The 22,298-nt window shown below is 49.2% G+C and overlaps 2 protein-coding genes across 2 annotated transcripts; one reads left to right on the plus strand and one right to left on the minus strand.

Moving 5' to 3' along the window:
- Nucleotides 1-311: 311 nt before the first annotated feature.
- On the minus strand, nucleotides 312-5,316 carry LOC308045024 (pancreatic secretory granule membrane major glycoprotein GP2-like; the record flags this gene model as incomplete). Its single annotated transcript, XM_080352026.1, has 8 exons — nucleotides 312-412; nucleotides 1,082-1,226; nucleotides 1,570-1,729; nucleotides 2,341-2,586; nucleotides 3,087-3,247; nucleotides 3,837-4,042; nucleotides 4,530-4,697; nucleotides 5,214-5,316. 8 exons carry the CDS (start codon nucleotides 5,314-5,316, stop codon nucleotides 312-314), a joined length of 1,290 nt encoding a protein of 429 aa, XP_080208152.1.
- Nucleotides 5,317-8,264: 2,948 nt separating this feature from the next.
- Nucleotides 8,265-22,012, plus strand: DRC7 (dynein regulatory complex subunit 7; the record flags this gene model as incomplete). The annotated part of the gene is made up of 17 exons (XM_080352027.1): nucleotides 8,265-8,402; nucleotides 8,784-9,017; nucleotides 9,892-10,017; nucleotides 11,204-11,398; nucleotides 11,692-11,850; nucleotides 12,163-12,381; nucleotides 13,115-13,243; nucleotides 14,162-14,237; nucleotides 14,743-14,871; nucleotides 15,717-15,845; nucleotides 16,491-16,717; nucleotides 17,573-17,788; nucleotides 18,573-18,680; nucleotides 19,787-19,897; nucleotides 20,923-21,117; nucleotides 21,639-21,778; nucleotides 21,922-22,012. 17 exons carry the CDS (start codon nucleotides 8,265-8,267, stop codon nucleotides 22,010-22,012), a joined length of 2,622 nt encoding a protein of 873 aa, XP_080208153.1.
- Between the last annotated feature and the right edge of the window lie 286 nt (nucleotides 22,013-22,298).

Genomic DNA, 22,298 nt, shown 5'->3' on the forward strand with positions numbered 1-22,298 from the left:
ACACAAAGTCCGGCAAGTATCTCGTGTGGGTACCTCCATCTTCCCACATGCCTCAATGACTCTCTGGGGAGGAGGAAAGCAGAAGGAATGAATTCCTCATCCCTGGGTACATGTTTCAAGTCCAGTGATTGTGGGCCAGGAGGGAATAAGAAGGTCCTAGGGATGCTACACCGAACAGAAACACTCTGATGTGACTCATCCTTCAAGCACCGTTTCCATCCAATCATCGCCTCATTCTCCCTAGAAAAACTCTAAAGACACAGCTGAGAGCCTCTCTGCTACAGCCACATTTATTTGGAAACAGCTGTTTTCTACATCCTTCGCCACCTGGCACTGACAGCCGCAGCAGCCATGGTGAGGATACCAAAGGCACACAGTAGGATGATGGCCCCAGGGATCCACAGGCTGGGTCCTGCTGAAGAGGAGGAAGGTTGGTTATACATCTGGGTGCCCTCAGCCGGTGCTGATCCCTGGTACAGCATCTCCGGGGGAGGTAATTTCCTCTGAAGGAAGAGCCACGGGAACTGGGAGTGTTTCGGCACCCTGAAGGCACCAACAGGACTTGGTCACCCCACCTGGCCTGACCAGAGGTCTCCACCCACTGACCAGAGGCTCCATTTAGCTCGGCATTCATGCCTGGCCTGAGCTATGCCGTAGGGGAGCTTGCCCCCAGCCATGCTCCTGGACCTTCTCGGATCCCCTGGATTGAATTCAGTGCTGAGAAGGAGCTTGCCTTGCTGGTTTGATGCAGAGGTCCAGTGTGAAAACCCAGCATTCCTCACCTGGGCTGCTGCACCTACAGCCTTCTGGTTCCTGGTCCCATCAATAAACGGTGACATTGTCCCACCCAGGTCCCCTGCTCAGCCTGACCTGTGCCTGGAATGGAGCTGCTCCCGCAGAGCTGACCCCTCAGTGCAGGTTTGGCTTCTGGAGCATGCCATGCATGGCCATGACACCTGAAAGACTCCATGCTTCTGTGCAGGGCAGTGATTTTAGCAGCCCTTTTAAGTAACCTAGCATTGCTCACACTGTTGCAAGGGTCTGTGAGCAGCTCCTGCCCTCCCCAGAGGGACATACGTACCGCCCTGGCCCTGTAGGTCAGTTCTGGAATGGCGGGTCTCTGCTGCCAAGGAAGAAGCAGACAGCAGGTGGATGGGCCCGTAGGAGACAATCTTATTGTAGTCATCCGCCAGCGCCCGCTTGCTCCTCCAGCGCCTGGGGCATTGCTGTCAACAAAGCAAAGGGAAAGGTGATGGAACCAGAGGGCAGGGAAGAAGCCCACTCTGGGTGACAAGAGCCATCCTGGTGGTCTCCCCCTGTCAGAGGCACATTCTGGGCTGCAGCCTGGGACTTGTCAAGACCCCAGAGCATAGAATCAGAGAACAGTTTGGGTTGGAAGGGACATTCAAAGCCCATTTAGTCCAACTCCCCTGCCATGAGCAGGGACATCTTTGCCAGATCAGATTGCTCAGAGCCCTGTCCAGCCTGGCTGGGGATGTCTCCAGGGATGGAGCATCCACCACCTCTCTGGGAGGTCCCTGCACAGTGCAGACCACCGACAGAGCTCACCTTGGCACAGGGCTCCGGGCCATCAGGGAGACAGAGCCGGACACGGCAGTGCAGGAACACCTCAGGGTAACCAACAAACTGAAACATCTGGAAGCTGAACTTGGCAGTAGTGCTCTTTCCAATGGCATTCAGGTATGTCACTGTCTCATCATGGGGACACCTAGGACATGATGGCTCAGTCAGCAGGCAGCAAATGAGGTGGAAGCATCCCAGCCTGGGACACTAGAGCACAGAGGGATGGGTGCAGCCCCCAAGCTTTGCTGAACTGGACTATTTCTGTCAGTGCTTGGTGGGGATGCCTCCCCTTGGCACCCTGCATTGTGCTCAGCTCAGAGAGGAACTGCCACCAGCACAAGAGCTGGCCCATGTCTTGCTCTCTGGGGCCACAGCTGCTCTGCATGGTTCGAGTGAGCCTGGCTGCGACTCCTGCTTCCCAGATACCCACATTATGGGCTTCAGCTTGACTGCAGCCCCCTCTAATGCACACTCTTCAGCAGAGACCTCTCTGCAAATCCCAGCAAGGTCTCCCCACTCCCCTCCCTGCTCTTTGCCTACCCAGCTGGCCGGGACCCACTTCAGAGTGGTTAAGGGGTTCATCTATGGGGTTGGTCCACCATTTAAATGACAGTGTCTGCCATAGGTTCCACCTATGAGCAATGATGGTGTCACTGCTCATTGCTCTCATAGCAACCTGTCCTTAGCACCCAGCAAAGAGATGCAATTGTGCTCATGGTGCAAGAAGACCAGATGCAGCAGGGACACACCGCTCACCCCTTCTCAATGAGCTTGTGCCGCATGTCCTGGTAGGGATCCACGCTTGGGGTGGCCCAGCAGTCCTCAACGCTCAGCAGGAAGTACTTGAGCTGGTGCTGTCCCTCTATCTTCAGCAGGACATAGAGCGTGTCTGTGACAGGGATGGCAGTGGTCGGCAGGTGATAGGGCTGGAGGTAGGAGGCGGTCTTGTAGAGTCTCATGCTGACGTTGAAGTGTCCTTCGCTGACCACGAACTGCACCAGCCTGAGAGGAGAGGAAGAGAGGAGAGTTCACAAGCAGAATAAGCAGGCAGGAAGGACATAGCACAAGTCAGGCCATTGGCACAGGTGCACTGACTTTGGATGTGCCTCTGCTCCTGGATGGAGCCTCATGAGAGCCAGGCCCCAAGCTGCATCCTGGCTGGCATGTCTGTGCCATGTATGGACAGAGGGAAGGAGCTCCAGGGGTTCCCACTGACCCGCTGGCCAGTGAGGGCTACGAGAAAGGCAGCCCAGGGAGTCCTAACCTGCACCTCCCCAGGGGCCTGGTAGGGGCATCTGCCAGTTCCCATCCTGGTTTCAGGCCCAAACCTTGTGTTGAAAATCCATGTTGGGAAGAGAAAGGAAGGCACCCTGATGTGGCATTGCTCTCAGAGCTCTCTAGTGGCTCCCCAGGGCCTTTGCAGGTCACCTCATTGAAGGCGTCTATTTTTCCGCAAGCTCAAACATACCCTGTCAGCAGCAAGGTGAAGAGGGATCACTCACTTGTCAACAGGGGCGAGAGCAAAAGGCAATTTCACCACCTGCTCATAGGCGTAGACACAGGAGAAATGCACCTCCAGCTGAAACCTCCGGGAGATGACACCCCTGCGTGCTTCCTGCTCTGACTCAATGACGTTGGAGTACGACACATGGGAGCCGTTTTGCTGGAATGACACAGAAATCAAGTCTCCCGACCATGTCCAAGTCCATACACAGAGCTCCAAGCTTCAGTTCAGAATGTGCAACTCAGCTCCAGGCCTCCTGGATATCTGCTGGGGTTTTTGCTCAAGACCCATGTTCAGGGGCTACCGGCAACCACCACCCCTAGAGTAGGCAGGAGTCAGTGTGGTGACCGCAGGTGAGAGCCCTTCTGTGCAATGCAGAGCTGGAGCACCAGCTTCTCCACACCTACCCTGACCCATGAATCACGTGAGGGACCAAGGGGCTATATCCAGGGCTGTAGAGCTCAGAGGATGCTGCCAGAAAGCTGAGGGCTGTTATCAGCTAGTAAAGAGCACACTGAGGCTTCCATGCTCTGCTGAATAAGACAAGATGTACTGCCAGCAGGGGTTAGGTGGAGATAGAAGAGCTTTCTGACAGCCTCCAGGGAAGCCTTCCAAGGGGAACAAGAACTTTACAGCACCCAGATATAAAAGGAGAAGCCTCCAGATCTTCCCCTTGCTGTCCTCACTCAGCATGTCTGCTCCTCTCACAGCTTCAGAGCTATGCAGAGAGGCTCTGCTGGATCCTTACCTGAATTTTTGATCCACAGGCAGTGTGGTTTTCACCTGTAAGGGTGGCTGCAAAAAACAGCTCACCCTCTTCTTCTCTTTCTGAGACCTTGCATGCCGGGTTCTTCAAGTGGACAAACTCCCGGGGGATTTTCAAGAGTTCAAACACCTCCTTCCTCACCATCATCTCCATGTGCTCTTCCTCGCAGGCCAACTTGAGTTCCACATCTGGAGGAAAAAGCCATCTGCAATAGCAATAAGGAAGAGGCCTGAAGGAGCCCTAGGTCAGCTATGGGATGGCACAGTCCCACTGAGCTCAAGGGATCCTCATCCCAGCCTTGTTGGAGGATGCTGGGAGGCTTCACTGTAGCTGTGCTGGAGTGTGTGTACCTGTTCTGAGACTGGAAAGCAACTGTGCTCCACAGCATGCCCCACTGCCCTGTCATGGCTACACCATGGCACGGCACCTTGACAGCCAAAGAATTAAGGAATTAAGACTCTTGGAGAGGAAGGAAGTGGCCTGTGGCTGGGCGTTGTACCAGCGTGCAGTCAGGACATAGTGGTGGTGGCAGGATGCACCCGAACCAGGAGCTGGGACGTGCTCCTGGAGCCTGCAGTGAAGAGAACTGGCAACACCAGTGCACCGTGCCCATCACCCTCCCCACTGGTGCCCGTGGACAAAGTGAGGAGGACTCACCAACATCCCCAGCCCTACCTTGGCAGAACGTCCCTGTGAAGCCCGGTTTGCAGCTGCAAACTGGTCTGTCCTCCATCACCTGGCAGCCGCCCTGGTGCTGGCAGGGGTTTGGCAGGCAGGTGTTCGGGCTTCTCTGGAGACGGAGGGTAACCCCTTGCCTCAGGCCATGTGTGCTCACCAGCTCACCTGCAGCAAGGGAAAGGTGAGTAAGCTGAAACTCAGCGAGAATATCTCCTCTAGGAGAGACAGGAGAGTGAACTCGCCCCATGGCATGAAGTCCTGCACAGCTCTCAGGGGCTGAGATCCTCGCCTAGAGTCAGAGCAGACACTTCTGAGGAAGAATCTGCCACCTTGGCTTGCCTGGGAGGAAGTGACTGAGAGCCTGGGACAACTCCTCAGCATGGCTGTAATCTGGATCAGAGTTACGGAGCCTGCCAGCAGCTAGCAAGGAGAGTGGTGGCACCTCACAGCACCTGTGCCCATCTCCATGGGTTATACACCATATGTGGCTGGGATGGAGACCCTGAAGTTTCCACCTATTTTGCCAGCTCTTACACCCCAGTTCCTGTCCCCACAGCCCCCCTCTTGCTGTCCTCCCTTAGCAGCCTTCAGCAGTGCCCTGAATGAGGAATCTGGACACAGATCAGGTGAGGGTTTGACCTCTCCTTTCCATACTACTCATCTGTGACCCAGGAGACTCACTCTTGTCGCCTTCACCACCAGCCAGGCAGAGGGCAGAGACCAGCAGCAAGCATCTCACAGTCCTTTCCTGTAAAAACAAGCAGGCTCTCGTTAACTCCAGCATACTCGCTGGAGATGTTTGCAGTCATTTAGAAAGAGCCGACCCTCAAGCATGAGCGTGATAATTTCTGTAGTGTATGTCCTTCAAAAAATCTAGGTTTAACGGCACAAAGTCATTTCCTATCCTGCAGGGCCAGATCAGAAACTCCTCTCCTGCTCCAGGTTAACACAAGAGTCAAATACTGTCTTGAATATAGGTACTATTCCAGAAAGAGGGGGTGGGAGAAACCAGACCTCAGACCTACAGGGATGTGCTGACAGTGATAAAGCCACATTTCACTAAGAACAGGTACTTTGAGTAAAACCACACAGCTGAGGCATCAGTCCAGGCTCCCTGAAGAGGAAAGCCTTTTCTCTCTTCCCAATACAGCTCTTCTGAAGAGTTAGGACTTGCAAAAGGATCCTTGCTTTCCCAGTAACCCATATCAGCCCACTTACCATCGCCGGGCCACTCTGCTCCTCCACCCGCCGCTGCCCCAGGCTGCTCCTGCTCTCATGCTCCACACCTCGTGCCTTATATCGCCTTCCAGCAGCTCATCCTTCTCCCCCACGCAAACACGCTGCCTCTGATTGCACAAGAGCCAGCTGAGCATCCTTCAGCAGCAGCCGGGGAGGAAAGTCCATCCTCCGGCATAGATGGCCTTTTCGATTAGCCAGTGGCCTGGGAACACTGACCCAATTCACTGGGTTCACAAACAGGGGGAGTATCTGCAAAATCCCCAGGAATATGGGGTTTCGTGCATCCAACTGGTTTCTTGGTACCTGCTTTTGATGCAGCAATAATGAGATACCACAGCGGCACACGCGAAGGCCAGATAACTGCGTGGACTGAACATGCGTGGTTTTGCAACCACAATGTACATTGGCTTTGGCATTTTTTTGGTGACTTCTGGCATCTAAGATTTGGTGGGAAGTACTGGTGGGAGATGGAGGGATGGGGGCTTGGTCCTGTCATGCTTTATTTGGGAAACAGTAACCAGCTGCAAATAGCAGCAATCACTCAAAAGTGATGCTTCTTGATATATATTGACTAAGTGCATCCTCAGAGCTTTAATTGCTACAGTCACCATAACATAGGAGCAAATGTGAAAGTCTTTCCATCTATTTTTTTTCCTAAGCACAATGAAAAACTGAAAAAACAAAGTGTTTAGCACCTGACCCTGCTTACAGCCTAATGAACTCGCAATAAAGATATTAAAAAAAAAGAAGAAAATAAAGGCCTCCTGCCATCACCTGCTGCCAGCTCTTGGGTGAGGAAGCTACGCTTTGCAATGTGTATTTTACAAAGCAATTAATGGGGAGAGAAGCTTTCACAGAGTTGCTTAGAGATGCAAAGGCAGTGCAGCTCCACGGGCTCAGAAAGCAACAAAAAGATGAGGAATGTGGCGGGGAGGGGGCTTTGTTATGTGTTTTGTAGTGTGTGGGGTTTTTTGTTGTTGTTTTTTGGTTTTTAAGGGCAGCCTTTCTGTCTCCGGGAGCTGGTGGCGAAGCCGCCCTGCTGGACAGGGTTTGGCCGCTTCCCCCTCGTTTCGCCCACAAATCTTCAGGACGGAGGCGCTGCCTTCTCCCCGGGGCGGGTGTCGGAGCTCTGAGCGCGGGGCAGGCTGGGGCGCCTGAGGAGCCCCCGAGGGCATGGGGGCAGCCAGGGTGTGCGGGGTGCCAGGGGACCCTGCGGGTAAGCCCCGGGGTGGGGCACGGGGAGGCCGGGGCAGCCCCCGCCCCGGCTCCAGCTCCAGCTCCAGCTCCAGCCGGCCCTGCGGCGGGCGTTGCCATGGTGCGCGGGCCGGCAGCAACGGCGGGGCGGAGGCGGTGAGGCCGGGCAGGCGGCGGAGGGCAGGGGAGCCGCGGCTGCGCCCGGCCCGGCCTTGGGACGCGGGGCTGAAGGGGTGGCGGGGGCTGCCGGGGTGGTGCGAGGGCCGGGGTGCGGTGCTGCGCCCAGGGACACCCGCCGTCCCGCCACCCGCGGTGCAAGGTCTGTGCCTCTTTCCTGCTGTCCGCTCCTCACAGGGTCAGCCTGACCGGAGGGAGGGGAAAACAAACAGCCCCCAGCCTCCCTGAGATGTAAATAAATAACACAAACAGCGCTCTGTCCTTGGAGGCTGCCGGCGCTGCTGCAAAACATCCCGTCCTGGCAGGTCCCCGGCGCGGCCGGCCGGCTGGGTGCAGCCCGCGGGCTCGGGCCGTCGGCAGGTGCCCGTGTAGGAAACAATTGCCTTGGCAATTATATAGTCCCGGGCAGGATCTCTCAGCAAAGCGTATTTTATTAACGATTTTGAAAGATCGGGTGTTCCACCTAAAGGCAGGCACATGGAATAGCGTGAAAAGCCCCTGCTTATATCCACCACCCCCCCCCCCCTCCAAATCCCAGCCGCAAATTCCCTCCCCTGTTCCCCGTTGGTTGGGTACATCAGGGTTTACAGACTACCTGACGCCTGCCTCCGTTTATATATTTCATTCATCTAATTTTAACAACCCCCTTCCCCTTATCAATCTATTTAAAATATGGATTCCTGGCTCTTTGGCCACCCTTCCCCCTAGATTAACTTTTTTAAAATACAGAAATCAGTTTGCATTCCGGAATTAGTTCGAAGAGACTTTGTTTTACATTAAGGATTCATAGTCTGATGTCTCTCAGTCCTTCCCCCTCGCTGGGGTCAGGTGCCAGATCAGTTGTAAAAACAACACTCCTCCTTCAATGGCTCCTTAGATCCCCCAGGCTGAGCTGCCCAGGAACATGCAGCCACTTATTTCCCAAGCCCAGCCCGAGCTCACATTCAGTGCTCACTCTTTACTGTTGCAGAAATGGGAATTGTGCTTTTGGCTGCCTGAGCCATGCTCTTGTACTAAATCACTGTGGCCAGAATGCAAATGTTTCTGTGTTGCTGTGTATCTGGGTTCCACCCCTGAATTCGTCCTGCTGTGTGCATTTCTGTAGCGACAGGAGGAGGCAGAATGGAGGTCCTGGAGGAGCGTGAAGAAGAGGAGCACGAAGAAGAGCAGGAAGAAGAGAAGCAAAAAGACAAAGAGCTGAAGCCTTTGGAGATCAGTGATAAACTCGAGGACTTGAAGACAAAGGAGTCTGTGGAGCAAGTCTGTGTCCCAAGTGATGTACCGTAAGTCATGTGTGTCTGTTAGTTACTGGGATGAGCAGAGAGGATCCCTTTGGGGCCCACAGGGAGATTGCATGTGTGTGGATGGCACATATGGTCCTCTTGCACAGGGAGCGGAGTGAATGAGTTTCATCTGCCTGATGTATTCGTCTGAGAGTGGGCATGTGTCAGTAAGATTTGCTTCATATGCATTCATTCAATGCTGTGTCACGACACTATATAAAGATCCCCTGAGCCTCTGGGAATATGGCAGGTTGCCATCACTCCAGAGAAGCTTGGCTATGCCAGAATCATGTCATTGGATATAATCCCCATTTTTTTCCCTGGGAAACAGGGAGCCCTTGCCATTTTTTGATAGCAGGTCATCTTTCCCAAGTTGCACCCAGCTTATTACCTGTGTTTCTTCTCCTGCCCTGGAAGTGATTTTGACTGGAGCTCCATTGACACGTCTCAGTTACCATCCTCGTACAAGACAAATTCCCCCAATGAAGAGAAGCTGTTGCACATTGCTGCCCATTTCCTCCAGCAGTACACTCACATCTGCCCTGACCGCAAGCCGCTCTTCCTACACCCGGTCAACGAGTGTGGCGTGGAGGTACGGGCTGGTGTGGGGCTGGGCCACAGCGTGGGCGCCACATGGCTTCTGTAGTGACGAATACTGGGGAAGGACAGCAGCCCGTCCTGCCCTCCCTCCTGGCCAAAGGGAATGGGAACCCACTTGCTGTGCCCACAGCACCATGAGCAAGTGCACAACACCCCGAGAACACCGTGGCTGTCCAAACCCACAAGTGCATTGTACTGTGCACATGGTGGTGGTGCCATGTCAGCTGCAGGCAGCTTGCAGCCCTGCAGAGCGACCCTTAGGAAACAGGAATGACCATAAAGGGACATAAAAGAAATACACGGAATAGATAAGGATCAGGCTTAGCCACAGGTATGGAGTTTGGAAACAGAGTTAGGTCTTATTCTGAACTTCTCAGAAGTTACAGGGAAGGAAGTAAAAGTGGAAGTTTGTGGTCTGGTTTTAAGACTAAGCCCAAGCTGCACAACTTTTCTCTAGTTCTGGGCTTGATGCTCTCCAAAGCATCTATAATTGCTACTTTGGACCAGCTTTCCCCAGTATTTATTATGTCATTAACATGCAAGGCAAAAAATGCTGGAAGATGTAAAAGCTAGAAAAGGCAGTAGCTGTTTGTCTTGCTTGAAAATGAAGAGAAGAACTGGATCAGATCTGTAATGTGTGTGAGATGAGCTTGAAGTTTTAGCCACAGACAAGCAGATGGCCTCTCAACTCCATGCAGCTTCCATCTCAGAACAGGCAAGGAGGGTTACTGATGCTGTTTCATATGCTCTGGGGAGGTCCTGAATGTGAGCTGTAGCATCCAGGGTTGGTCAGAGGGGATGGCTTTGGACAGGAGACTCTGCCAAGGCCTCTGTTGGCTAACCAAAGTTGTCTTGTTGCCCTGCAGAAGTTTGTGAGCACAACAGTGAGGCCAACCCTGCTGCCTTATACAGAGCTGTACCACTGGGATGGCTGTGCCAGCTTTGTCTCTGATTACCTCATTATGGAGCCCCTCAAGTCCCCTATCACACCGGTAAGAAAGGGGTTGCAGTCCCGTCAGAAACAGCCCCGTAACAGAAGTGACAGAAGGGCCTCTCAGCAGGATACAACGTGGAAGCCCCAGTGGCTGGGATTACAAAGGTCTTTGACCCCTCCATCATCCCCTTATTACTTAGCCAACCCTCAGATTTTCCCAGGCCCTTCACACTCTGTTTGGACCTGTAATCCCAGTTCACGTACAGTGCTGTACCTGTCAAACAATTGAGCACCATTTCAACAAGAGTGGGCCTGGCCCTGCTCTCAGTCACCACAGGTGACCAGCTGGTCTGCTGCAGGTTGCAATGGCAGACAAGCTTCCCCTCCAAAGGCCACGATGCCTTGGAACAAAGGAGCATAGAAAGCTCAGGGGATGATGGTTGACCTCAGTGACTAGTTCTTAGAGGCTCTAAACACTTCTGTCCCAATTTTGGGGATATTTTGGGGTGGCTAAAGAGAGATTTCTAGACTGGCAAGAAGGGATGATGCCAGAATTGGAGCAAGTTCTTGGCTGGCGTGAATCAGCTAAAGCGAAGGGAGCACAGTCTTTGCTAACAAGGACTGCTGATGCTCTGCAGAGTGCCCCAAACAACCTACACAAGCTCCATGCTAGCCAAGGCTCTCAAGAGGAACTCTGGCACTTTGCAACTGCAGATAATGTATCTCCATTTAGCAGACAGAAACTGCCTTGACCACCTAAGGTGATGTCTGAGATCTGGGAGTAGACTGTCTATGTAGAACCTCTCTATATGCGGTATGTGTGTATTGATCCCTTTCCTTGGTCACTGATGAGGGCCAGAAGGGAATATGATCCTTCCTCTCAAGTATAATTTAGCTGATGGGACTTTTGCTTTGAAAGGCTGCAGACAGACCAGCTAGAGGTGAGTTAAGCCCCACTCCAGTGTTGTGCTTAGCATTAGGTTTTCAGTAGTTTGATAAGATTTTTCTGCCCATCTCTCCCTATAGTTTAATTTGTTACCAGATTTGGGGGAAGAATTTCCACAGATCACTTTGGAGGGGACTTTTGGTGTCTGTGGCTCACATAGGCGTTTTATATAAGAGATTCCCTATGGCTGTAATGCCCAGGGATGTGGGCAATGCCCTTTCTCGCTCCTGTTCTCTGCCTGGTGTATGTTTCAGCCACACAAGACAACCTCTGAGAACACGAATCTCTCTCTTTCAAGCCCAGTTCACTCTATTCCCCAACCACCATCCTGAAATATCAGCGAGGGAACTGCTTTGACTTCAGCGTGCTGCTGTGCTCCATGCTGATCGGGGCTGGGTATGATGCCTATTGTGTGCACGGGTATGCCACCCGCGAGATATGCACCCTGGATGAGACTCTGGAGGTGTGTCCGCTGCTCAGGAAGACACAGGAGGTGAGATGTGCAGGGAACTCTGCCTGTTCATTTCCAGTGAGCTCCACAGTTGAGCTAAGGGAAACGACTTCAGGCCTACACTGGGTTTCAGTCTGTATCAAGCAGGGACCTCATCAAAGAGATCTTTTGAGTGGTCTCTTCCACGGTTCCTTACGAGCTCTCTTTGGCTTCCCCAGGTCTAATACTGCAAACTGCCAAGGGATGGGAACTGGGAGGTACCTGTCAGCCATGTTTTCTGCCTTCTCTTAATCCCTGCTGGGTTTCACAGCAATACCCTGCTTTTGTGGACACAGGTACCAAAAGAGGAGATTAAGAAGTCCAACAAGTATAGAATTAAGTCCCCACCAGACCTGCAGAGCAAGTTCGAACTTCAGCAAAAGGCCAAGAAGGCAAAGAAGGCAGAAACTGAAGCTGCTCAAAAGGACAAGGAAAGAGGAGAGGAGGTGGTCATGGTGAGTAAGCAAGGTCCAGCTCACTCTAAACGTCAGGAGCAAATGCTGAGACACAGGTAATAGCTGAGCAAAGAAGGGAGGTCACCACACATCACATCAGGGTGATCATGGCCATGTGCACTTGGCTGCTGGGAGCACAGTGGGTGCTGACACAGGAATAGGTACTGGGTATGTATTGCCTCACTCTTCTGGAGAGTGTTGAGGGCCTGGAAACCTTTAGAAGTGGGTAGAGGAGAGAATAAGATTGCTGTTGGGTTAGACTAAAGTGGCAATAAAATGGCAATAATTACAGCTCTGTCCTCTGCGCTACAGGAAGTGGAAAAGCCCAAGGGGGACCCTTTGCATGGCTTACGGGTGCATGCATGGGTTTTGGTTCTGTCTGGGAAGAGAGAGGTGCCTGAGACCTTCTTTATCAACCCCTTCACGGGAAACAGCCATGGCACCATGGATGAGCAGTTCCTTGGGATCGAGAGCGTCTGGAACCACAGGAACTACTGGGTGAACATGCAGGACTGCTGGAACGGCTGCAAGGTAATGAGCCCTTAAGGACCCTGTGCCTGGGAGGGACAGTTGGGCTTACCTGAGTCCTGGGAAGTCCAGGATCAGTGGTGATCCTAGTTCTCACTTACCATTCCCTGCGTTGTCTCTGGTCATGTTGCTCTGGTTACATAGACTCCTGAACTACTCCAGAACATCCCAGACCCTGAGCTAGGAAATATGGATCACACTTGTTAAGCATGACAGTGTTAGAATATCAGCTTTTAAGGCTGGCTGGACACCCATTCTCTCAAGCAACAGCTTTTAAGGCAAAGGATATTTTGAACCTGTCAAGCATGGCTCAAGGCAGGAAAGATCTTGATTAGGCCCTTCCCACACCTCAGCTAGTCCCCAGCTGATGTAAAGGGGAGGATCTGAGGATCTGAGTCAGAGCAGCGTTAGGCCTGTGTGGATGACCCTGGCATCGTGCGTGCCCCGAGGAAGGAAGCAGAAACATTTCCAGCAACTTCCTATCATCTGTGGCAGAGGCACCGTGAGGAAAAGGTTCTATAGCCTTCTAGGCACAGGGGCAGTCTTTGGGGTCCTACCAGCCAGCCAAGGGTCTGAGAGCCCACCTCACTGAGATCCAGAGTCTGTCTAGAGTCCTTTAACTCTCTGACACCCAGCTGGGTCCACAGCACCGCAGAGGTGCAGGAGCAGCGTTCAGTTTAGTGTCAGGCCCTTCAGAGTGCCCTGTAATTAATTGGGTTTCTTCTGTTTGGCTTAGGATCTTGTCTTTGACTTGAGTGACAATATCCGCTGGGAGGTTATGCTTTCGGGGAGCGACAAGCCTCATCAGCTGCTCCCAGGTGCTGAGGAGAAAAATGAGTTGCCTGACAATGACATGGATGACGTGGTGAGTGACCCAAATGATGGCTGTCCCACGGTGGGGATGCTGAATCCAACTGGTGTGTTCGTAGGCCTGCTCATGTCTGCCTGCCTGCTGCCCTCTCCAGGTCAGATCACTATTGCTCTTGCTAAGTTGTGGTTTGCACTTTAGAATCCTTCTCAATCTTGAATGGTTCTGATGCTTCCTGAAGCAAGACCCCAGGTGGTACTCCTGGTGTCCTAAGTGGCGAGGGATGTCCGTAGGCCTCCAGTGTATTGACCCTTAGGATGAAATAATTAAAAAAACATACAGCCCAAACTGAAATTTTTCTGGATACTCTTTCTCTGCTGGTCAGCGCCCTGTTCTCCTGACTGCCAAGTGGAGTTACCAGCCAAATGTAGAAATAATGTGTATACTTTTATATAGCAAAAAATGTTGTGTACTGGAAGCAAAAATGGTATGTTGTCCTGGTGGGAGAACACTCTCATAAAGCAGGCATTGCACGAGCACAGCAGGATGGAGTAACACCAGTTACATGGCATTCCCTCCTGTTACCTGCTCTCCTCAGCCTGTGACCATAACAGGGGAGCAAAGCACTTTCCAAGGTCTACATAAAATAAGCTGGTCATTAGTTTGAATGACGATTGTCACCTTCATCCCCTGTCCAGCCAAAAGAAGAGAATGTCGTTAGGCTCGAGAAGGGATGTGCTAGTGAGAGTGTGGGGATGCAGTGAAGTTCTCATTCTGCGTAAGCTGTAGTGTGCTGCTTACCTCTGTCCTTGGGCTGTGTGTGACCGACACAGCTCTCATAACTCTGCCACTGTGTTCCCCAGGACCTGTGCAGCTTTGCACAAGCTGAGCTCTGATTGCTGCACTGCATCCTCTAGAACCAAAATGCCTCCTGGGAGAAGCTTTCAAAAATGCAAATCTCTGTTTCTGTTTCAGCAAGAACCAGAGGATGAAAACAGGAGTTTTGACATGCCACCATCGTGGGTAGACCCAATTCAGATATCTCCCAGAGGTATTTATTCTTCCTTTGCCTTTTGCTTGCCCCCCAACTAAACTCTTAGCTTTTAGTGGATTTTGAATGTTGGTTTATCTCACTCAAGAGTTCTCCCTTCAGGATGGGCAAGGTACAGCAGTGAAGTGCAGTAGGTGAAGGCCTGAATGCTGCCCCTCAGGGCATGGTCCTGTCCTGGGTGGGAACCCCTCCACAGACACACACACCCCCCCACCCTGTATTTTCCTGCTAGCTGAATGATTTTGCCTGGGATGGATTTGCTGTTACTGCTATGCACAATGGAGTGCTCCTGCATTATCAAGTATCTGCTTTGGGAAATAAAAGAGTTATTATACTATTATAACATTAAAGTACAACAGCCAGGGTCTGAGCAGCTTTACTGGGAGCTGAATGCAATCAATAAATGTCTGGTTTTCCTTAGACCATGGTTTTCTCTTGAATTATTTTTTTCTGGGGCTGAATACAAGGGAGTCCATTTTTCTGACACCTCTCTTGCCCACTGCAGAGTTTGAGACCCGCTGTTGCCAGGGGACGAAGGTGACTCTGTACAAGAAAGCAAAGCTGGAGAAATGGGCACCATATCTGAATGAAAATGGGCTGGTGAAACGCCTCACCGTCTACGCAGATGCAGAGTGTAAGAGGGATGAGTGAACACGCTCGATTCACTGAGCAAACGCAGCTTGGGGTGTGCTGATGGGAAGGGGGAGGTGGTTCCCTTTCTGCCAGAGTTTCTGTAATGCTTTCTCATCCTCCTTTCACATTTGTGGGGGACTTGTCTACCGCATCTTCAAACGCTTCACCACACTTACTGTCTTGACGAGACCCAGAACTTTCCAGCACTGTTAGGGTTTCTTGTCAGAGTTTGAATCTGTTTTATACCCCAAGGATGCAGCTGTTCCATGTCACAGGTCACCTGCTTGGATTTTCAGTCTTCAGAGAAATGGAAGGCCAGTTTAAATTGATCCAATAGCATCGCTATTCCTACTGGTGTCAACAGGAGCCATAGAAAGGGGCAGCTAAGAACTGTGGAGATTTCTGTACTCTGAAGCATTATTCTTTAACAGCTAGTCCAAGAAACTGTGCAGATTCCTAACTGGACATACAGTGTCCTGTCCTCAGCCCTCCTGGGTAGTGTAATGCCCTCACCTCATTTCCCTTCACTCACGACACTATCATTAAGTATTTGGGATGGAATTTCTCTCACCTAAACATAACCATCCACTGTGCCACCTCCTCTCCCTGAGATTCCTTTAGTTCTTGCAGATGGAGAGAAATAAACCCTCCTGAAGTGTAATTCATCTACTCAAACATAGATTAGGATTCATCTACAAAATCCCCCTATGCCCAGGGCCAATTCCAGTGACTATATGATGTATCAGGAGCACAGGGTACTTGCACTGACACTGAGAGCTCATCAGATGGATCTTGCCACCTCCAACAGCGTGACCTAAGGTTGTGCAACGATTTGTCTCCTGCCAGGTTCTGAAGTAGTGGAGGTGAAGGAGTGGTTCACAAACCGAGAAGACATGTTGGATTTGAGAGAAGTGAATAAGCAAACACAGCTGACCACAGACTACTTCAGCCCAGGACACCGCTTCCATCTTAAAGGTATTCCAGCTCATCTGAGCAGCCACTGCAGTTGATGGGACTTCATGTGAATCCCTCGTAGCAGTGGCAAAAGCCCAAAGTTGGGGGAGTTGCAAACTTCTGGGATGAATTGCCTTGATAAATATGGTCTCTCATGGGGAGAGCAGTGAATTGGGTTGTTGGCTTCCACACCTGGACAGTGCTCGCCCCCCAGCATAACAGAATCAAAATACATACCTATCACATATATAGGCTGATATCATTTACTTCTAGCAACAGAGGTGATAGAAGTAGAAACTTTCTCCTAGGGATTGTGTTTGGTCTCTCAGTATTGTGCAGCTGGGGGAGAGAAAGCCCTGCATCAGATCTGTTGCTCAAGCAGCATTTCAGCCCGAGAGCCTGCACCCATTCCTGGTTTGGGAAGAGCAGGGTCTTGCTCACTATTGCCTTGCTGTATGAGGAAGGCGATGTCCCTGCAAAACTGTCCTGCTGTCCTTAGACACATTGGTACACAGCAGTGAGGAGGTAACATTCCCATCTTACACTCTTACGTGCATTTGACTTGTTGTCTGCTGAAGAAAATGAGGCTTCCTCTGGACACAGCTGTGCTCACCATATTGTGGTTGCTAACTATGAAAATGTATGCAATCTCTTTTATGTCCTTAGCTCACACCTACGTGTGGCTGGAACCAGAGACTGAAAATACGATGGAGTTTTACAATGAGGCGCGAGTTGATGGCCTCCAGAAACGCGTTCAAAGTGCTACGGAGATGACAGAGTACTTCGTGGGGCGGGATGACTTCCTGCACGTCCGGTACACGGAGTTTGGCAAAAGAGGAAAGAAAGTACACTTGGCTGGCACGAGAGCTGACGCTAATGCCCGGCCTATAGTGGTACGGCCAGGACAGAAACAGAAAAATATCTGTCACTGTGATATTTATACTATGCAAAACATACTGCCTAGGGCTTTAGGTTCATTTTCAGTGGGCATGGCCAAGGCAAAACTCCAAATGAGGCATCCAAGCCTTGTTCAACTGCTGTGTCTCACAGTTGCTTGCCTGACAGAGAGCTACAGTGTGGCCAGTTGTCACGAACTGCATTGAGCAGCTAGAATGAAACTGGGGAACTAAGACTTGGAAAATGTGTGCCAGAGGAAAGAAAAAAGCTTGGCTGTGATTTTGAAATGAAATATTCACAAGACTCAAAACTAGTAAAATTATTTCACGTTGTGATCCCAAACTAATAACATTTTAGGTTCCTCATGAAGTGTCCCATCACTCTGATTTGTTACAAGCAGGTAATCTACCTCTTCGTCTAGTCAGGTCTGATTTAGAGAACAGAAGATGGAGCAAATCCGACACTGGCAGTATGGCTCAGACACTTTACCTGCCAAGACAGAGCCATGCAGTGCCCTGCCTTTGGGCCAGCACCCAACATGCTCCTGTTTCCTTCCCTATGTTGGGGAATGTAGGAGACTTTATGCCCCGAAATACCTTTCTTCCTGCAGTTCCCTAGGCAGGGATGCATCCCAAGCTGACAAATAGACTTCTGTATTACTTTAAGCAGTTTTGTGCTTTCTTTTCCTCAGGCACAGGACAGAACGGTAGGACCATGGGCCAAGAGAGGCCACTGTAGTACAGGCAGAGATGCCAAATTTTTGCCTTGGGTTTTTACCCCACTCTGCAAATCTTGCTGGTTTTCTGTGTTGCCTAGCCTGCTTCCATCTCTTTCTTTCCCCTCCTTGTTAGCAAATCAAGGAGTGTTTCCACAGAAACCCAGAAAAGCCTGCTGATGAAGATGTAGCAGAACGTATCTTTCTGATCACAGAGGAGATGATCCATCTGACATACCACCTCAAGGATAACTACCTTACTGCCTCACAGAAGGATTTCTTCAAAATACCAGAGGGGGAGATAAGAGGAAGAGAAGACGTCATGACCCCAGACATGTGCATCACATACCAGGCATGGAGAAAAACTAGTTATGTCTTGAAGATTTCTAGATCACAATACACAAAGGGAAGGTGGCAAGATTCCTGGCAGGGAAGCTGAAATGTCCTCTGCTGTTCTCTCTTGGAGATCCAGCAGAGAAGCAGATGTCTTGGGTTCTAGCTCCAATTCTGCCATGGACCTATTAGGTCACATCATTGCTTAAATCTCCCAGTTCACCCTGCAGATGCAGAGCAAGATGCTGAGACTTAATGCAGTGCTGATATATGTATATAAAAGTGGAGTGCTGTCATTAAGACAAATTCTGTCTTTTGGAAAGGGGCGTGTGTTACTCCAATAACATCACTGATGTGAGTCTAATCAGGAGCAGAAGTCTACCAGTAAATTCTGCAGTGATGCTGCACAATTACACTGAGGGAAAATCAAAGAAAGATTGCAAATCCAGGATTTTTTTATGTTATGTAAGTTACTTTAAAGTTTCTATCTTCCATTGAGGAGAATACGCAGACTGCAATCGCTATAGTGCCATCCTTTCATCTCTAACAATGCAGAACTGGTTCCAACTATATAACAGCAGCATTGGCAAAGTGCAGGACATTCCATCTGGCTTAAGTTACTGATGAATTCAAAATGGAAATGAAGTCTAATAAACTGTTGCCCATGGGTTAGATGTTCCCATGGTGGAAATCAATGTCACTATATTGATTATAGCGGAATTGTGCCAATTTCTGTTAGCAGAGTACCTGCTCCCATGCACCCAGAGAGCGCTTCTGTCTTTCAGTAGTTTATCTGCTTCCAGGCGGGGTTCTCTAAGGAAGAGAAGCTGGTCCATCTGTACAAAATGTTGCAGGAGCTAATAGAGGTGGAGAAGCAGCTGAAGGAACAAGTGCGGCGATCTGAAGCAGAGGTAACAGGGAGGTGTCCACGCTCTTGTCAGAGTTGGTCAGGCATGGAAATGGTTTCAGTTGACTGGTTGCCAAAGCATCCTCACAATAAGCCATGATAAAAATAAAACTCTGGTGTGACAAAGCTGGTCTCTGTGCTGAATTATCAAGCTTGTAACCCCAGCCACTATTCAGTAAAGATGTAGCTTTAATATATTTATGAAGAGTCACATACTTTCCAGCTCCTGCTCTTACTCTTCATTGTCAAGTAGGAAGACAGTTTCACAGAGCAAATTATAGCGTATGAGTTGGGGCATCTAGAAATATATCTGCTTTTTGCCTGGGAACAAGACGAAAAAGAAAGCATATTGTATGTCATGCTGTATCTGGTTGCTAGGCATTTCCAGGAAGTCCTGTCCGAAATATTGAAGTGACTTTTTGTGGGAGCAACTGTAGGGAAATAGTTAATAAAATACGTTGCTTGTACTGCTAATCACACTGTGACCAGTGTAACAAATCCGTGTTCTCAGAAGTTGTTGTAATTACTTAATGATACATACAACCATTCTAGCAGATGGAGGCAAAGCTATTGGATTTTACTTTTTAAAATGTTTTTGTGAGGAAGAATTGCTCCTAAAGGAGCTGGTGAGGAAGAGCTCAACTATATTAGCCCAGAATACGAGTAATATTAAGAACAATTTTTTTTTCAGAAATTTGAAGCTAATTAACTGTGACCTCATGAACTACCTTTCCAACTTTCTAAGTCTTGATGTATCAAGAGATAAAATATTCACATTGCTTGTGCTGTATATCCTGTTAAGACAAAGAATAAGTCAAAGCTATCCATGCAATTTAAAAAATAGTGGCAAGACTATGACTCCAGGTGAGCTTTCTTAACAGATAATATCAATAACTGTGTTCAAGAATTTCATACAGAGCAGAAATCTAAAAATAAGACCACTATTGGCTTAATCTATCAGCAGGATATGAACATATTTGTATAGATTTTCTATAGTTAACCTTATGCTGCAGTTCTTGTATGCAGCATCTGCTCTGTTAGCCGGTCAAGCGTGTAAAGTATTGTCATTTTGTGGGAAAGCTAAGGAGTCTTTCTTCTGATTTTTTGAAGGTCTTAAACATTTTGAAGACCCGTGAGAATGAAGAAAATTCTGTTAAATTGTTAGTTTCAATTTATGATACAGAAAGGAATGAAAAGAGAAGACAAGAGTATGAAGCTATGGTAAGTAGACTTCAGTAATGGCGGTATTTATTACATATACACAAAGAGATCCAGAGTAAGCTTTTTCTATCTGAATTATCTCGGAAGAGCTTTTAGCATCATTAAAATATACTTGGCATAATTCCCAACAGGTGTAAATCAGCACAGCTTCAATTGACTTTGCATGAGAAGATGATCATGCTATGACCTTCTGACTTTCTGGAAAAACTCACATCATTGAGAAATATTATTGTTTTATTTTGTTTAGTTAATAAATAAAATTATTATAAAGGATTAGTTTATAATAGGGAGCATGATAAGGGAATACAAGCTGTATCTTTCTAGCCAGGGCTCATTTTGTTAGGCAAATATGCACTTCTTTGTGTGATAGGAGTCAGTTGTTTTCTTGGTTTTCATTATTCCTTGCAAAGCCAATTTTGTTCTAGGATCTCTGTTGAGGAATTAGTACCTTATGAACGTTCTGGACAAATGCAAAAAGCTTTAAGAATAATTACTTGCAATTTTTCAAGATCTTAAGGATGCTTCATCCAAATGGTTTTTAGACTGACCTTTTCTGAATAGAGAGGTTATAAAAGGTGATAGTAGGTTTTACAGGCCAAAATTCTGGTGTGAAACACAAATAGGGACAAAGATCCAAGAACCAGCTATTTGCCAGCCTAGAAGGTGGTATCACTCAAAATACTTTGCGCTAATCTCTTTCTGTCCAAATACAAATGCATTTTGTAGAGCCCTCAGTGGACAGGACATTTTGTGTAAGAGATGTCTCTACAATCAAGGAAATTACAAGAAAAGTGAAAAAGGATGATAGAAATAAATTACAGAGTAAAAACCTCATTGGGGAAGGGTTGGTATGCAGAGCTAATGCAAAGCAGTAGTTTTGATCAAACTATAGGAAAACAAAACATTATTTCCTCGCTAGTTGGGAGGGGAGTAGTTTTGGCCTTGAGTTTTATTTTGCCTTATCACAGGGTGTTTGGGGAAGCAGGTAAATGGGATTGTGACTCTCTCTGTCCTTCCTCCTCCAGAAGAAGAGCAGGGAGGATGATCTCCTGGGACAAGAGGGCCAGGATCTGGATTACTTGGCACCTTTCCTTCTTCAAACTGGAAACACAGAGAAAATGACCAAGGCACAGGCTCTGCGCCTCAGAAATGACTGCCTGGCTGATTTGAAGCGGCGCCTCGTTAATAAAGCCAACATCATCCAGGCTCGCTTTGATAAGGTATCGCCAGCCTTGCTCCGGGATGTGTTGTTGCTGGAGTCTCTTCTGCAGGAGCAGGAGGGTAACACGTCTCATTGTGGCAGCAGGCAAGAGAGAAACCTCCGTTGATTACTTTTAAGAGATCCATAAACATGCCTGTATATGTGTAGCGTGGTTGGGTTTTTGATTGGTTGTTTTTTTAATGTCCTTAGCATGTGAAGGTCAAAGCTCAAAATAGCTTCAGGGTGAAATTTAGTTCCTGTCTCAATCAGAGCTGATTTGGGTCTCCAGCTCTTCTCGACTACAGTGAGGCAATTCATTCAGGTTTTGCTGCCTCTTGCCGTTCCACATTTTGATTCCCCTTGTTTTCTCACTCTGTGAGATCTTATTTCAAACTTATTGCCTCCTGTGAAAAGAAGCCAGCTCTGATTTATGGTTTCCTTCATCTCAGTTCCCTGAACTTTGAGTTGCGCTTTGGTGTGTCCTTGCTCCTCGCTCTCCTCTCTGTTACCCTGACTTCTAGTTGTTCGTTCCCCTAACAGGCGGTGGAAGAGCTGCAGAAGAAAGATGAGTGGTTCCAGGAAAACCACGATAAGCTCAGCGAAGAGGAAGAGGAGGAATTCCTCGCCCGTTACTCTGAAACCACGTTCCTTATCCACATTCTATCGCTGAGGCTCAGGAGGTATTGGGAACAACTGCCTGAGGACAGTGCCTGGGGGGACCTACAGGTCACCCCCCAGAAACTCGGCACTGAAACTGTTCTGTAAAACATTCTACTCAACGTCCTGCTGCAGTTTTCCACTGACATTCCCCTTCTTGTTTTAGGGAAAAGGAAACAGCGCCACAGAAATACCTTGCTCTGGAAGAGAAGCTGCGCAAGGATCCTCGCTTCGCTTCGCACCTCGGTCACGCCTGACTTTACTCCTTCACACCAGACACTGGAAGTTGGTGTGGACGCCTGTTAGATGCAGCCTGGAAAAAACGTGGAAAGGTTTTCCTACTTTCCTGCCGCAAATCTTTTATTATCATCAGATTAATGGAGATTTTAATGAACTTGTAGAATTCTGCTTTTTCTTTTCCTTCTCTTCTGTTTTAAGGCCCATCTACAATTTCATCAATTGTCTTCTCATGCAATTCCATCATGTTTGAGACTGAAGTCTGAATGAGACCTAAGTTTTATGGTCTGCTTCAGAAGTTGCTAT

This window comes from Nesoenas mayeri, assembly GCF_963082525.1.
Source record: "Nesoenas mayeri genome assembly, chromosome: 12".
Lineage (NCBI taxonomy): Eukaryota > Metazoa > Chordata > Aves > Columbiformes > Columbidae > Nesoenas > Nesoenas mayeri.